The following is a 13,825-nucleotide window of genomic DNA, read 5'->3' on the forward strand; positions in this document are numbered from 1 at the left end:
AGCAGATTGTGTGACCGCAGAGTGTGCCCATGGGAGAGAAGCTCACGTGATGAGGGTATCTGTACATCCTCAGAACATTTCCACGTAATGCCAAGAAAAGCTGGTTTAAACATATTTCATCTTACATCACAGATTCTTCTAGATCAAACCCATTTGCTCTGGCAACATTCCCTTCATGTCCCCTTCATGACTACAAATTTCATTCCATGTAACAGTTTGCATTTGGCGCGAATAGAGTCAGAACCTTCTTTTAAGTATTCTTTCATCACATTCACTCGCTTTTTCCTTTTCTCTTCTAATGAAACAGATGTCCATAAAATGTTATGCTGGACAGTTTTACAATAATCTTTGCACAGCATAAGCCAAACCAAACATGCACAAGGAACAAAAGGAACAAAATGCACAGAAATTTCTGGAATTAAGAAGTACAGTGTATTCCAATTAAGCAAAATTTGATTAAGTTCTTTACACATTTGTAAATAAAACGGGGATTACCTCAATATGGTGAATAAACACATAAGGCTAGCTTGCATTCATTTTTGACAGATGTTATTCCAGATTTTGTCATTTATTGAAAATATTAAATTGAAAAACAAAGAGTGCTAAGATCTTCATCATATCCTAATATGGTATTAGGAAGCACACAGGCTAGATTCCAATTAATGATAAACAATAAAACCTGGATTTTAAAAGGATTACATACCTCTATTTCTTGAACTCTCTGGACTCTTTTCCTGCTGTAATTTAAAACAAAGAAAGCAATAATTAATTCATCTGCGTTGTGCAAATGTGAAAACATTACAAGAATGAGCAAAGTACAGCCAGATAAATAATACAGAATCTTTATATACACAGTGGGTAAATATATGCAAGTCAAGTAAGTCTTCATTATAGTAGAGCAGGTCCACTGAATTCATTAGGGTTGTTTCAGTCTCTTCGCTCACATCAGGAGAGGAAACTGAACACTTTCCACATGCGCTGCCTCCGATGCATCCTCGGCATCACCTGGCAGGACAAAGTTCCAAACAATACAGTCCTGGAACAAGCTGGAATCCCTAGCATGTATGCACTGCTGAAACAGAGACGCCTGCATTGGCTTGGTCATGTTGTGAGAATGGATGATGGCCGGATCCCAAAGGATCTCCTCTATGGTGAACTCGTGCAAGGAAAGCGCCCTACAGGTAGACCACAGCTGCGATACAAGGACATCTGCAAGAGGGATCTGAAGGCCTTAGGAGTGGACCTCAACAAGTGGGAAACCCTGGCCTCTGAGCGGCCCGCTTGGAGGCAGGCTGTGCAGCATGGCCTTTCCCAGTTTGAAGAGACACTTGGCCAACAGACTGAGGCAAAGAGGCAAAGAAGGAAGGCCCATAGCCAGGGAGACAGACCAGGGACAGACTGCACTTGCTCCCGGTGTGGAAGGGACTGTCACTCCCGAATTGGCCTTTTCAGCCACACTAGATGCTGTTTCAGAACCACCTTTCAGAGCGTGATACCATAGTCTTTCGAGACTGAAGGTTGCCAACATGATGATGTTTCAGTAAATTATCAAATATCAAAATTACTTTGTACTGTTAAGGCAAACTCATGGTTTCACAGCCCTTATAATACTAATGGAGGGGTATATGGGTCACATTCGACTCACCCGTGGAACTTCCCAAGTCATTTTATTCAAGTCAGAGTGTCTTGTGAAGCAAGTGTGGGTCAGACGTGACTCCACGGAAAAGTCAACCACCATTTCATTTATATAAACAAAAGCCATGCTGTCACTGTTATTCGAACAAGTGCAGCAGATTACTAGATTTTATGGAAGTTAGATTGTTTTCAAATTACGTGAAAGGTCTGGCTTTGGGGATGAGGACCATAGCTCAGTGGAAGAACAATGCTTTGCATGAAGAAGATTGGATCTATGGATGGGGCTAGGAAGAACCCCTGCCTGAAGGACAGTTCGAGTAGATCATACTGAACGAGATGAGCTAACATCCTGACTGTATAAGGGAGCTTCATATGTAACCTATGTCAAGTGGTAGAATTCATACTTTATGTGCGTAAATTCCTGGCATGTCCAGGTAGGGCTGGGAAAGACCCCTGACCTCAATGTGGTCAATACTGAGCTGAACGGACCATCTGCCTGACTCAGTAAAAGGTAGTTTCATATTATTTTTTGTTTTTGTGGGGGGCAGGACCAGCCTTGGGAGTGGTGGGGTCAAAGGCAAAGCATTTGTGTGGGGCACCCATCCTCTCCACGGGCCCCCACTCACCATCCAGCCACAGCAACAGCAGCCACGGCAATGCAGCCATAGCAATCCCTGAGCTAATGGTGCTAAGCACGAAATGCGGCACCCAGATATAGTTGGGGGTGCATGATGTTATCACCACCAATTGCTTCCGGGAGGCCAATTTCAGGCCAAACTGATGCAGGGGAATGCAGGTGGTCTGGCTGCACTCTGCTCCATGCACATCAGCATGGACGATTCTATGTCAGGGCAGCAGCAATGTGGGGCCCCTCCAAAGAGACCATATTACACTAAGGCCAGCCATGGTGGGGGGGGGGGTCAAAACAGCAGGGTACAAGTATTTTAAATATTTATTTAAAATAAGACAATCAAATCCTGAAGAATACAAGGCTATTGAAATATAAGGGCTACAAGGACTATTGAAAAACAACACAAGCGCCTCCAAACTGCGAGAAAAGCTGATTAACTGCCCACAGACATAGGAAGTACACTGGTGAACCTTGCAAGTCATTCATCTTACAAGCAGGCCCCCTTGCCCTTACCACAGTCTAAAGCTAAAGTTGACAACTCATTTGTTCATTCATTTACATTTGCCTTCCTCAGTGACACATGTCTTATTTGTATCCAGGCAACCATGAGAGCATTATTTCTCATGCAACCATTAACTGACATCATATTGCATTCTTCCAGTTTAATTTCTAAGCGCATTTCACTCTGATTGACAGGTCAATTCCATAAAAATATTGGTGGTGTTATAAGCCTAAGAGTTTTGAAGTGCGGATGAAACGCATGCACAGTTCTTAACTGCTTGACTAGTTGAAACAAATGGCATCTCCTGTTCCACATGATAGTTTTGATGGAGGGGGGAAGCAACTCTGCATCCTGTTGCATGTCACAGTCACTAGGTTTAAACATGCATCACTTGGTGCATGATTGGTGGTCTTCTCTGTGATAAGTGGGTGACTATGGTGGGGTTGCTTTTCACCAAACGTCGAGGGTGTACACCCGTCATGGTTTTAGAGGGCCTTAGTGTTTCCCAAACTGTGGGTCACAAGATTATTTTTGGTGGGCCACAAAAAAGTGTTTGAAATGTGATTTTTGCATGCACCACCATTCCAAAAAAGAGCTCTCTCTGGGGTGGGGAGGCAAACTAATGGAAAAAATCCCAGCTTAAAACAAAAAAGGTGTAGTACCAACAGTATCAAACAATAGACACCCATTGGCAAGTGCATTCCAGGTTTTATTCCACCCACTCAGACAAGGTCTGCTTTTGGCCCATTTGCAGCATTTCCAACTGGAACCATGTGGAGGTGGCTGGTTTAGGGTTTTTTGTTTTGGTTTTTTGGGTAAAACTATGCAGGTCGCGATACATTGTCATTTTAAAAATTGGTCACAATGCTAAATAGTTTGGGAAGCACTGGCCTTAGGAATAATATGCACGATTCAGGATGCATGATTGTCTGAAAATAGGCAGAATTTAAAAGTTCTGATTCTTTTTTTACACAGGGCAATAGACATACTAATAACCTTTGTCCCAGAGCTTCTGTTGCCCTTTCAGCCCACCCTAAATCCTGGTAAGGATTAGCTTGTAAATTACTCAGAGCATTCTGAAAATACGGTACTGGATCAAAGAATGGATAAGTCAGAAACATCACAATGCCTTCCAGGGCAGAGAGTATCTTCCCATTTAACCAAGTCTTCACAATTTCCAGGCTTCACCACTACAATGCCTTCTTCATGGGAATGCTATTGAAGCTTGCAGTACACTTCCACGTTCAAGGTAATACTTTAACTCTTTAAGGCCCCTAATATCTTTGACTGGCGATCTCCCTGTATCAGATCTCAAGCCAGTGGTATCCTCCAAGTTAGGCCCTGCTTTGAATTCTATCAAGACCCTTCTTCCCAGTCACTGTCAACCACAGTTGTGCAAAGTCAGACCTTTTACAGTGCTTGCCCAAAGCTGCACAATTTTTGTTCTCTCAAAGGTGCAATGTCCAGCTTGGATTACTGTAATGAGCTCTGCATGTGTATGCCTTTAAAGACAATTTGAAAATACCAGCTGGTCCAAAATGTGGCTGCGAGAACATTGGCTGGAGCCAGCAAATCAGAAGATGTAACTATAGCATTACACCATCTGCGATGGTTACCAATTTGTTTCCCAGCTCAGTTCTCAGTTCTGTTTCAATGCTTGAAGCCCTAAATCACCTGAGACCAAAGTATCAAAAGAATCAGCTCCACTCACATGATTCTGCCAAAACCTTGGCATCATCAGGTCAATGTTTCCTGCCCTACAGCAGGTGGAAACAAGGGCAACAGGACTTTAGTGGCATGAAGGGAATGCCCTGCTGAAAGACATTTTCCTGACCCAAACCGCTTGCCTTTTTAGAGGCACCAAAACCTCCACTAGGCTTTTTTGACTGCTGCTGCTTTTGTACTTTCTTCTATTCTTTCCACTGAAGTTTTAACTTAAATTTGAAGTTGATCATTTTCCATGAACTCCGACTTTTAGATGGCCACATCAGCACTTTTGTGCAGGCAGAGTCCATCCATTTTGGTGCTTTTTCACAGGCCTGGCTGTTTCCATTTACCTACATTCCGATTTCTGAACTAACTGCCAGAAGAGATCTGGTACGTATCTTGGGGACTTACTGTATTTGAGCCTAAATCTTGGAATGCATGTTACCTTGAGTGTTAGAAATGTCGGATTAAATTCCAGAGAAGTAATACATTTACTATCAGTGTTCCTTTCAAGGTACACAGCAGAACACCTCGCAGCTGAGCTCTAGACAGTGCCAGGAAGTTCAGCAACAGCACAGCAACCTGGAAGTTCAGAGATGATGTGATGACATCATTGCCAAACATCCAGAGGCAGCATCTCAACTTGTTGCAATAGTATACACCGGTACAGACTCCTTAGGGGGAATGCTGCCTACAGTGTAATATTTTGAACTTCTACTTGGAAGTAACTTCAATATATTCTGTGGGGCTTATGCAAAGGAAATAGAGCTGCAGCCATAGATGCCTTTTGGAAAGATTGTTGAAAGGAATAGCCTTTTATCAAGCTGGCTTTTGATTTGGCTGGTTAGGTGCTTCAAGACAGGTGAATTGTCTGAATATGTAAAAGCTATTTTATTCTGCTTTTATTGTTTTATGTTGTTGGCTTAAGAAGAAAAATATTACTACCACATTGGGAAAGATTACGTTCTCAATTTCCTAAGATTTGAGAAAGAGAGTACCAGCCAACCTTCTATACCAGGGGTGTCAAATTTCTTTCATACCGAGGGCCAAACAGAATTCATAATGCCTGCTGAGGGCTGGAAGTGATGTCATTAGGCAGGAAGTGATGTAATTAAACTGTTCATAACAAAAAATAAGCACTTTTTCCTCACTTAGGAACTCATTAGCTGCAAATGACAGAAGAGAAAATACCCAAATCTTGATCATATTTCAAGATATGGGAGAGCCCAATTTACACGTGGGCTTCCCTTACAGCAGTAATACCTCAGCCCTGCTCAGCATCTGAGAGCCTGAGGGCCGGATAAAAAGCTTCTGCGGGCCGCATCCGGCCCCCAGGCCTTATGTTTGACACCCCTGTTCTATACCATCCACATTCAAAACACTGAAAATTAATACTATATAGATATTATAAAAATAGAATCATCATTGGAGAGACCGTCCAGAGGGATAATTTTTCATTATATCATACCAAATGCTCCCTGAAAGTACTGCTGCGCATGGTTTGTGCGTACTTGTTTGTGCACTTGAAAAGGTCCACCCTGAGACCCTTAACCCTGCTTGTAGGGTCACTTCAAACGTGGAAGTGGCAATGACATCATTATGCAACCGCACTGCGTGTCATCACCACTTCCTTCCAGGTGCCAGGGTGTCGTGATGAAGGTAAGCTTGGGAAGCATGGCTTTTGGGGAGACAAGTGAGCATGCCCCACCCCTATGGACAGGGAGGGGAGACAGAAGCATTCCCACCTCCTTTCCTTACTAGGAGCATGGTGCATAGCCTTCTTCCTCCATGCCATTTCTGGTTAGAATTGAGTACTGCAGTAGAACTAAAAAAACTAAAATTTGAACTAAAAGCGCAGTGGGCAAGGCAGGTTCCTGATTGCCTCTCCCTCCTCACTTGGTGCTTCATAAACACAAGGTGGATGGGGAAAAGCCATCTCGAGTCACAAGTTTTGTTTTGTTTTTTGCCTTCTTCTCCTCCTTGTTCCAGCAACTGGAGGAAGAAGGAGGTTGCCATTCTCTTCCAACTTGCTCTCAGTGAATCAGAAGGGAATTTGAGCTACAACTGGAAGGGCAAGGCTGGAGAGGGGACTCAGCAGGTCACTGCCCCTCAAAGTTTGCTGTTCCAAGCAACTATTTCATGTTGCTTCATGGCAAAGCTGGTTCTGGTTCACAGCAAAGAGGAGATTTAACCTATGAAAAGCGTGATCCATTTTCAGTTGTTAAACCGCTATGCCATACAAGGCTGCCAACCTTCTTAGTGACAGGACTCCTGTGCCTTTTACAGCTGTCACATATCAGCAGCTTTTTGCGGCATTTTACCTCCATGCTGCAAAGAGTTTCACTTGCTAATTTGTAGCCAGTCGGGCAGGTGTTAAAGATACAGGAGCCTTGCAAAAAGAAAAAAAAGATTTGCAATTGTACTTAAGGAGTAACTGATCTGTAGAGTGAGCTTGTGAATAAAGCAATCCGTTTTATTGTTCTGGTGGGCATGGTAATCATATCAAAAATATTTCAGCCACTGAACATTACATGAATTTCAGTTGCAACAGCAGGGAAGAGGAGGTAATAAATTAGAAGCAGATTTTCCTGCTGGCATCTGCCTGAATTTCAGCTTTAAGCTAGCCTCCTCCTACCCCCTGCAAAGCCAACAATAATACTGTACAATGTTATTGTGGCACTTGCTAACCTGTTTCTTTGTGTTGACTCAAACAACAATACTAAAGACTATTTCTTTTGCATACTGTTATGAGTATATCAAAACAGTTGGGAACCACAACAGTGCTGAGAACCGAAAGCACATTCTTCAATCTAGTGCAAGCTTCAGAAACCATATATGTGTATTAATTCCATGTGGGTCTCTCTAATTCAGCAATTTTCAATCTTTTTCATCTCATGGCACACTGACTAGGTGCTAAAACTCTCAAGGCATCCCACACAGCTGGCTTGCAGCTCATATTCCCCCATGGCCCTACTAATAAATGACCCTCCCCCCAAATTTTCTGGCACATCTGCGGACCATTTGTGGCACACCAATGTGCCACGGCACAGTGGTTGAAAATTGCTGCTCCAACTAAATGAGAATTGCCAGTTTCACACTTCTAACAGCAGAAGCACCAGTATCTTCAATGGCCAGGTTCTGTAGTTAAGCACATACAGCATTCTCTCTAAAATCCTGAAGGCATAAGGTTGGCCCAAGTCTCTCCTGTGCCTCCCCACGATCCAGGCATGTATACCCCTTAATGCCACCTCCAACACTACCGTCTCCTCCTACTGCTAAGCTAAATTTAAAAAGAAAAAAGACGAAAGCGGACATATGGGGGGAGGGGAGAAAAATTGGTGACCTACAGCATCCATGCTTCCATTTTCCTCTTCTAGTGTTTTTCTAGTGTTTGTTTAAACTAGTTTAGGAGGAGGAGTGAGAAGTGGAAGTGGCAAAGAGAACAGGCCAGTAGGCTGAAAACCGAGAGAACAATAGGTGGGTATAGGGGTTCATGTGACATCTTCAGAGCCCTGCAGTCAGCTGGGAGTTCTTTTGAACTTGGTGGGGCCTCCTTCTCAGAAGACATGCATAAAAACCCACTGTTTGCTATTTCATTTATTTATATTAAAATGTATACCTTGTCTTTTCCTCTCTGATATGGGCATGCTCAAGACAGCTCATAACCATATTTAAAACAGCCCATAAAACAATAATCAAAGCAACAGCATGAAACATAGCAGAAATACATAGACCAGGCATTAACCTTTAACCAAAAACACAACAGAAGTGAACACCAGAGTGGAAGCTGTTGAAACTCCTTGGGGCAGGGAGTTCCATAAGCTGGGTGCCACAACTGGGTCCCACAAGCCATCTTGCACACTGCCAGCAACCAAACCAGGCAATAGCACATGCAAGAAAGCCTCACAACAAAATGATGATCATATTCTGATTGTAAATCTTCAATCGATGGCTGTCCCAAATGTTTCTGGAAATGAGTATGAAGTTTCATGAGAAACAAAAGCAAAAGATGTGCTACAGACATGTATGAGTAGTAATGGGTTGTCACCGTAAAGGCTCAATGCCTTTAACAGCTGCATGAATGGCAGACATTTTCACCTCTGTGGCAGTTATTAGACACAGAACTTCTCTCTGGGAAAAAAAAGGCGCAGGTCGCCTTGGATCATCAGAGTTAATTGGCGGTTCAACCTAGCGTTAATGAAATCAGAAATGGCCCATCAAAGCCTCAGATTAATTTAATACTACAGTTTCCTGCATTCCTACCAAGGGCTGAAAAAAACATTGTGCTCTGTTTGGCTGGTGTACATTTCAGCGTCGCTTACATTCTGCACAAGATTTAAACCAATGGAAGCATGAGAGCAGATTACTGTTCCTCGTCAGTCAAGCCATGTTTGATGAAAAGAAATTCACGAATTTAATAGTATCGGACAATGCAAACATGGGGCATTCAGGAGATTTTTCTGTCTCTAGCAAAATTCCATTACACACTTTACTGGGTAATCTGAACTAATATTGCAGAGAGGGGATGTGTGAGTTCTCCCTTCTGCTTACAGCCATATTCGCTCCATTAGCAAAAAATTAGATCAAGTTAGAAGCAAGACCACTGACTGTACCAATGTCTCCTAAACAGACACAAGAACTCTGGATAGAATATGCAACCCTAGTTTGATAGCATCAACTATACAACCTCAGACTTCATGCAGACTCAGACCAGGACCTCCCAGTGCTGATCTCCCCCTTAGCTTGTAGTGCACCAACCACTGCTTTGGCTATTACTTCTTCTATACCTGGGTTCAAAAAGGAAAAGGGGAGTAGACTGGAAGAGGAATTGTGAAGGAGAGTGGCCTCCAGTGCTCTAACCCACCACTCTCCTCTCCTCAAGACTTCCTTTACACTTCTAGGGAGTGGGGACTGGAAAGCCGCCTTGGGTGCCCTTCGGGGAGAAAGGCGGAATACAAATCTAATTAATTAATTAATTAATTAATTAATTAATTAATTAATTAATTAATTAATTAATTAATTAATTAAGAAAGAAAGAAAGAAAGAAAGAAAGAAAGAAAGAAAGAAAGAAAGAAGATGGCTCCTGCTCAACTTCTGCTTGAGGTGACCATCTCATCCTTGACAGCAGGTAGGGAGTCACATTTTAAAATGCTTCCCTACATTAAAAAAAAGACTAGCACAGAAAGGAGTTGCCTGGACCTCTCTCCCCGATATGCTACGAGTAGTTTTCCATCTACAAGGAGTTTTCCCTTGTAAAACATCATTCAAAAAATGAATGCCCTTGATTAATGTTCTTTCTTTTTTCATGACTGTGCAGAGCCCTATGGCGGTGTGACTGTTGGCATCCAAAGTGCTCAGTGATGGCGTCATTGTCAATCTCTGGAGCACCAAGAGGGAAAACGAAAACACAGAGTTCTGGGTGGTGCATGGGGCTTAAATTCCAGCTGCATGATTGTACTGTTCACAGGGAAGGCTACTCTTGATGTACCCTGTAGTCTAATGCAGTACAGTCTCATCCTGCTGCATATGCATAAGATGCATGCAGAAGAATGGGGGTGATGTCCATTGTTTATAAGGCCAACAAAGTAGCTGCCTTAAGCAGAGAATATTTACATCAATCCATCCACCTATATCCGCTGCTTCTTTTCCAACTTCCTGGATTTGATAAGAGGGGAACAGAAAAGAAAAAGAAGTGTGAAGGATAGTGATAGGCTAGAGCAGTGGTTCCCAACCTGGAGTATCTGTACCCTCAAGGGATATGTGCCAGCCAGGATATTTAGGGGTACGTAGAAAATATTGAATAAAGGCAGGAAAAGGTAGATATGTCAACAGTGTAAGACAAGATACAAATCAAAATTTATGAAATTAAGGGCCCAATCCTATCCAACTTTCCAGCACAGGTGCAGCGGCATTGCAGCCCCTAGATAAGGGAACAAATGTTCCTTGTGGAGGCCTCCATAACTCCCCACCCACCACAGGATGCAGTGCACACCCCTTTGGCACGGCTTCACCAGGACTGGAAAGTTGATAGGATTTGGCCCTAATTCAGTATTATGACGAGTGGCAGTGTGGGTTTTCTTTGTTATTTAATCTCAAGAAGAGCATGTGTTCCCTTGCTTTGTTGTTTTGGTGAAACAGTCCTTCCCTAAACAGTGTGTTGCAATTATGCCATTGCAACATGCATGCTCAGTGACATCCCCTACACTCAGCTCTCACACTCTCCCACTCAGTGGCTCAGCTCTCACACTCTCCCACTTCGGTTTTTTAAGCCATTATTGGGCATTTGTTTACAGTTGCAGCATATAGATTTGAAATAACACCAACTACAGTGGTGCCTCGCATAACGAAATTAATCCGTTCCGCGAATCCTTTCATTATGCGAATTTTTCGTTTTGCGAATCGCGTTTTTCCATAGGAATGCTTTGAAATTTAATTAATGCGTTCCTATGGGCAAAAAAGGTCAAAACGAAGTCAAATTTGGTTTACAAAGCGTTTATTACTTGCTCTTTAAAGGCATACATACTGTACAGAGGATTTCTAAAATTTGAAGCATACACGAAATTTTTAATTTTTTAAAAAATTTGTTATGCGAAGCACGGACCTAAAAAGTTTTCGTTATGTGAAGCATGGACGTAAAAAGTTTTCGTTATGCGAAGTACGGCCAGAAACTTTCGTTATGCGAGTTACCAAACTCAATCAAAAAACTCTTTCGTTATGCGAGTTTTTCGGTGCGCGGGGCATTCGTTATGCGAGACACCACTGTATCTTACAAACATTTTGCTAATATGCAGAGTACAATTTGTGGAAATGGGCTGCTAAGTGGTATGCAAGTGGGAAAAAAAGTTGGGAATCACTGGGCTAGAGCATCAGAAACTGACAATTTGGTACCAAAGAGTTTAAATGACAGGCGAGCGAAGCTATTGCAGGAATGCAGAAAATTCATTCTTAAAAATGAGACTCATCATCAGATTTGTCAGAAGCACAGCAGATTTAGGAACTGCCACCCAAATGTTCAGATGAGGATTCAGAAATGACAGCACTGCCATGTTCAGCTCAGTCTGTGGCACCTAACATACTGTGAGCACTGAAAGTAATTAAAGATGACTTAACTGTCATAGCACCGGCCACGAAGCTCAGTGAATGTGACAACAACAGTATTAAGTATCATAGAAATCATGTCTATGTATGCCATAAACTGCTATTAATTGTTGCAGCTTCTTTATTCTGCTACCCGGAAGCCCTGATTTGTCTAAATGCACCAAAAAGGTTTCAATCCAGTGTGTGAAGCCAAACAAATATCAAAGGAGTTGCACTGTGTTGCATCATGTTATGTTTCATCATCTTGTGTCAGTCTCAACCACTGAGGTGTAGCAAGGCACGGTATAACAGAACTGAAGCCTTCTTTTGCGTCAGGCAGGTTGCATTCAGTCCAGACTTTTCAATATACAGTCACTGAAAAGGAGAGAAAATTTTCCACTGGGTTTGTGACAAGGAAAGATTCTGGATGGCTGACCACACAAATTGCTATTCTGACATATTACGAGCTCCGAGTTACTTGCAATATATCTAGCCTGGCAATGTAGGGGGGGGGAACCAGATTAAAGTGCATTGAAATACGTTAGCAGGAGTAAAAATATAATCCTTCCTTATTCCAGCGGCCATAAGTTCCCATCCACAACACACTTACTTAGAAATAAGTTACATTAAAAGCAAGGGGACTCACTTGCAAGAATATGGATTTAGGGTCAAGGCGACAGTCACCATACGAAGATAAACTCAATCCTTTTTCAAATGGGTTAGATATACTGACATTATCACCACGCAGCAGTGATGTGCTGAATGAACACCGTCGGCAGAACTTGAAATTACTACTTGGTAAGGAAGGGCTGCCAGCTATAACCTCTCAGCATAGCAGGGAAAAATCACACACATCTCACAAAGAAGATCATCAGAAAAAAAAGACAAATGTTAGTAGAGATAGTGTCATATTGAATCTATAGAGACAGCCTGGTTTGAAGTGATTTGCACACGTTCCATTTATGCACACGTGCATAAATCCCTTTAAAACCGAAAGCAATTTTATTGGTCACAAAACAGCTGAAAGTGCTGGAGTCTCAGCACCTCCACTGTCCCTCCCCCCTCCATCCCATGGCACCCGAATTTGCTTTCAGACAAGAAACAGGGCAGCAGTAGTGGTTGAACACTTCAAGATTCCTCCATCTGCCTCTGCTTCCCCCAGCTCCAAGGAACCCTATTACTCTGGGTCAGGTGAAGGCAGTGGCAACGGCAGAGGCGTGGAGTAAATCCACTTGGAAAACCACTCACCAGGACAATCACACAGAGCCTATAATTCCAACGCAGACTTGGCTGGAAAAAGACAATCTGCAAGGACCTAGACTTGGCGTGCACTGCCTCCCTTTCCAGTGCCTTCCCGTGCCCCAAGGTAAGCATTTCAAGATGCCTTGGAGCTAAAGGGAGGCAATGGAGACAGCTCATCAGAGCAGGGTGAACACAGTCCTGACTCACTTGTGCTCATTTGCATGCAATGAGAGCTGTGTTCCAATCCCACACACAGGAAAATGGTAAACTCAATATTTTGCTCTCCTTGGATTGATCTCTCACAGTATCTCTAACCTTTATCTGCTCAATTTTCCACTTGTTGCCAGCTGCAGACTTGGGGGGAGGGGATTAGTTTGGCAGTGTTGATGGCCTAAAGCACCCAAAATTGTGATATGGGCAGCTCCACATTAATATAGTATTAATTTTTGCACAAATGTTATTCATAGGTACCAGTGTGAAATTCAGCCACTTGTGCAATTGCTGTTTTTCCTATGAATGTCTAAGCCAGTAACAAAACATCTAAGTAACACTTCCCATGTGGCTTGATGCAGCAACATAGTTGGGAATTATGGAGATGAGTCACCACCCTGGTGATGCTAAGATAATAGACAACTGAAATCATATATTTTTCCCCTATCTACGCTGCCTCCACGTATCACCTCTTCCTCTGCTGTTTATCTTATGTCTATTGTCTCATTCTCTATAAAACACAGTGCACATTCATGGTGCTGTATCACATTACAGCATCAACATTATTGCTAACCATATTGATACAGGATGGTGTAGTGGTTTGGGAAGTGGACTTAGACCCAGAAGATCCAGGTTCAAATCCCCCCTCAGCCACAAATTTTCCTGGTTGACCTTGGGCCAGTCACTTTCTCTCAATCTCACCTACCTCACAGGGCTGTTGTGAGGACAAAAGGAAGGGATCAGTTATGTACATCACCCTGAGCTCTTTGGAGGAAGGGCGGTATAAAAATGTGAAAAATAAATAAAAATACAGGAGCCCA

General features: G+C 42.7%; 1 protein-coding gene across 1 annotated transcript in view; it reads right to left on the reverse strand.

The window, feature by feature from the left end:
- Positions 1-13,825, reverse strand: part of FSTL5 (follistatin like 5) — a 426,493-nt gene that overhangs the window by 377,656 nt on the left and 35,012 nt on the right. The window contains exon 2 of the mRNA XM_066632896.1: positions 704-737. Coding sequence (XP_066488993.1) covers positions 704-737 — 34 coding nt within the window. The remainder of the gene's footprint in view (positions 1-703; positions 738-13,825) is intronic.

This window comes from Tiliqua scincoides, chromosome 6 (genome assembly GCF_035046505.1).
Source record: "Tiliqua scincoides isolate rTilSci1 chromosome 6, rTilSci1.hap2, whole genome shotgun sequence".
NCBI lineage: Eukaryota > Metazoa > Chordata > Lepidosauria > Squamata > Scincidae > Tiliqua > Tiliqua scincoides.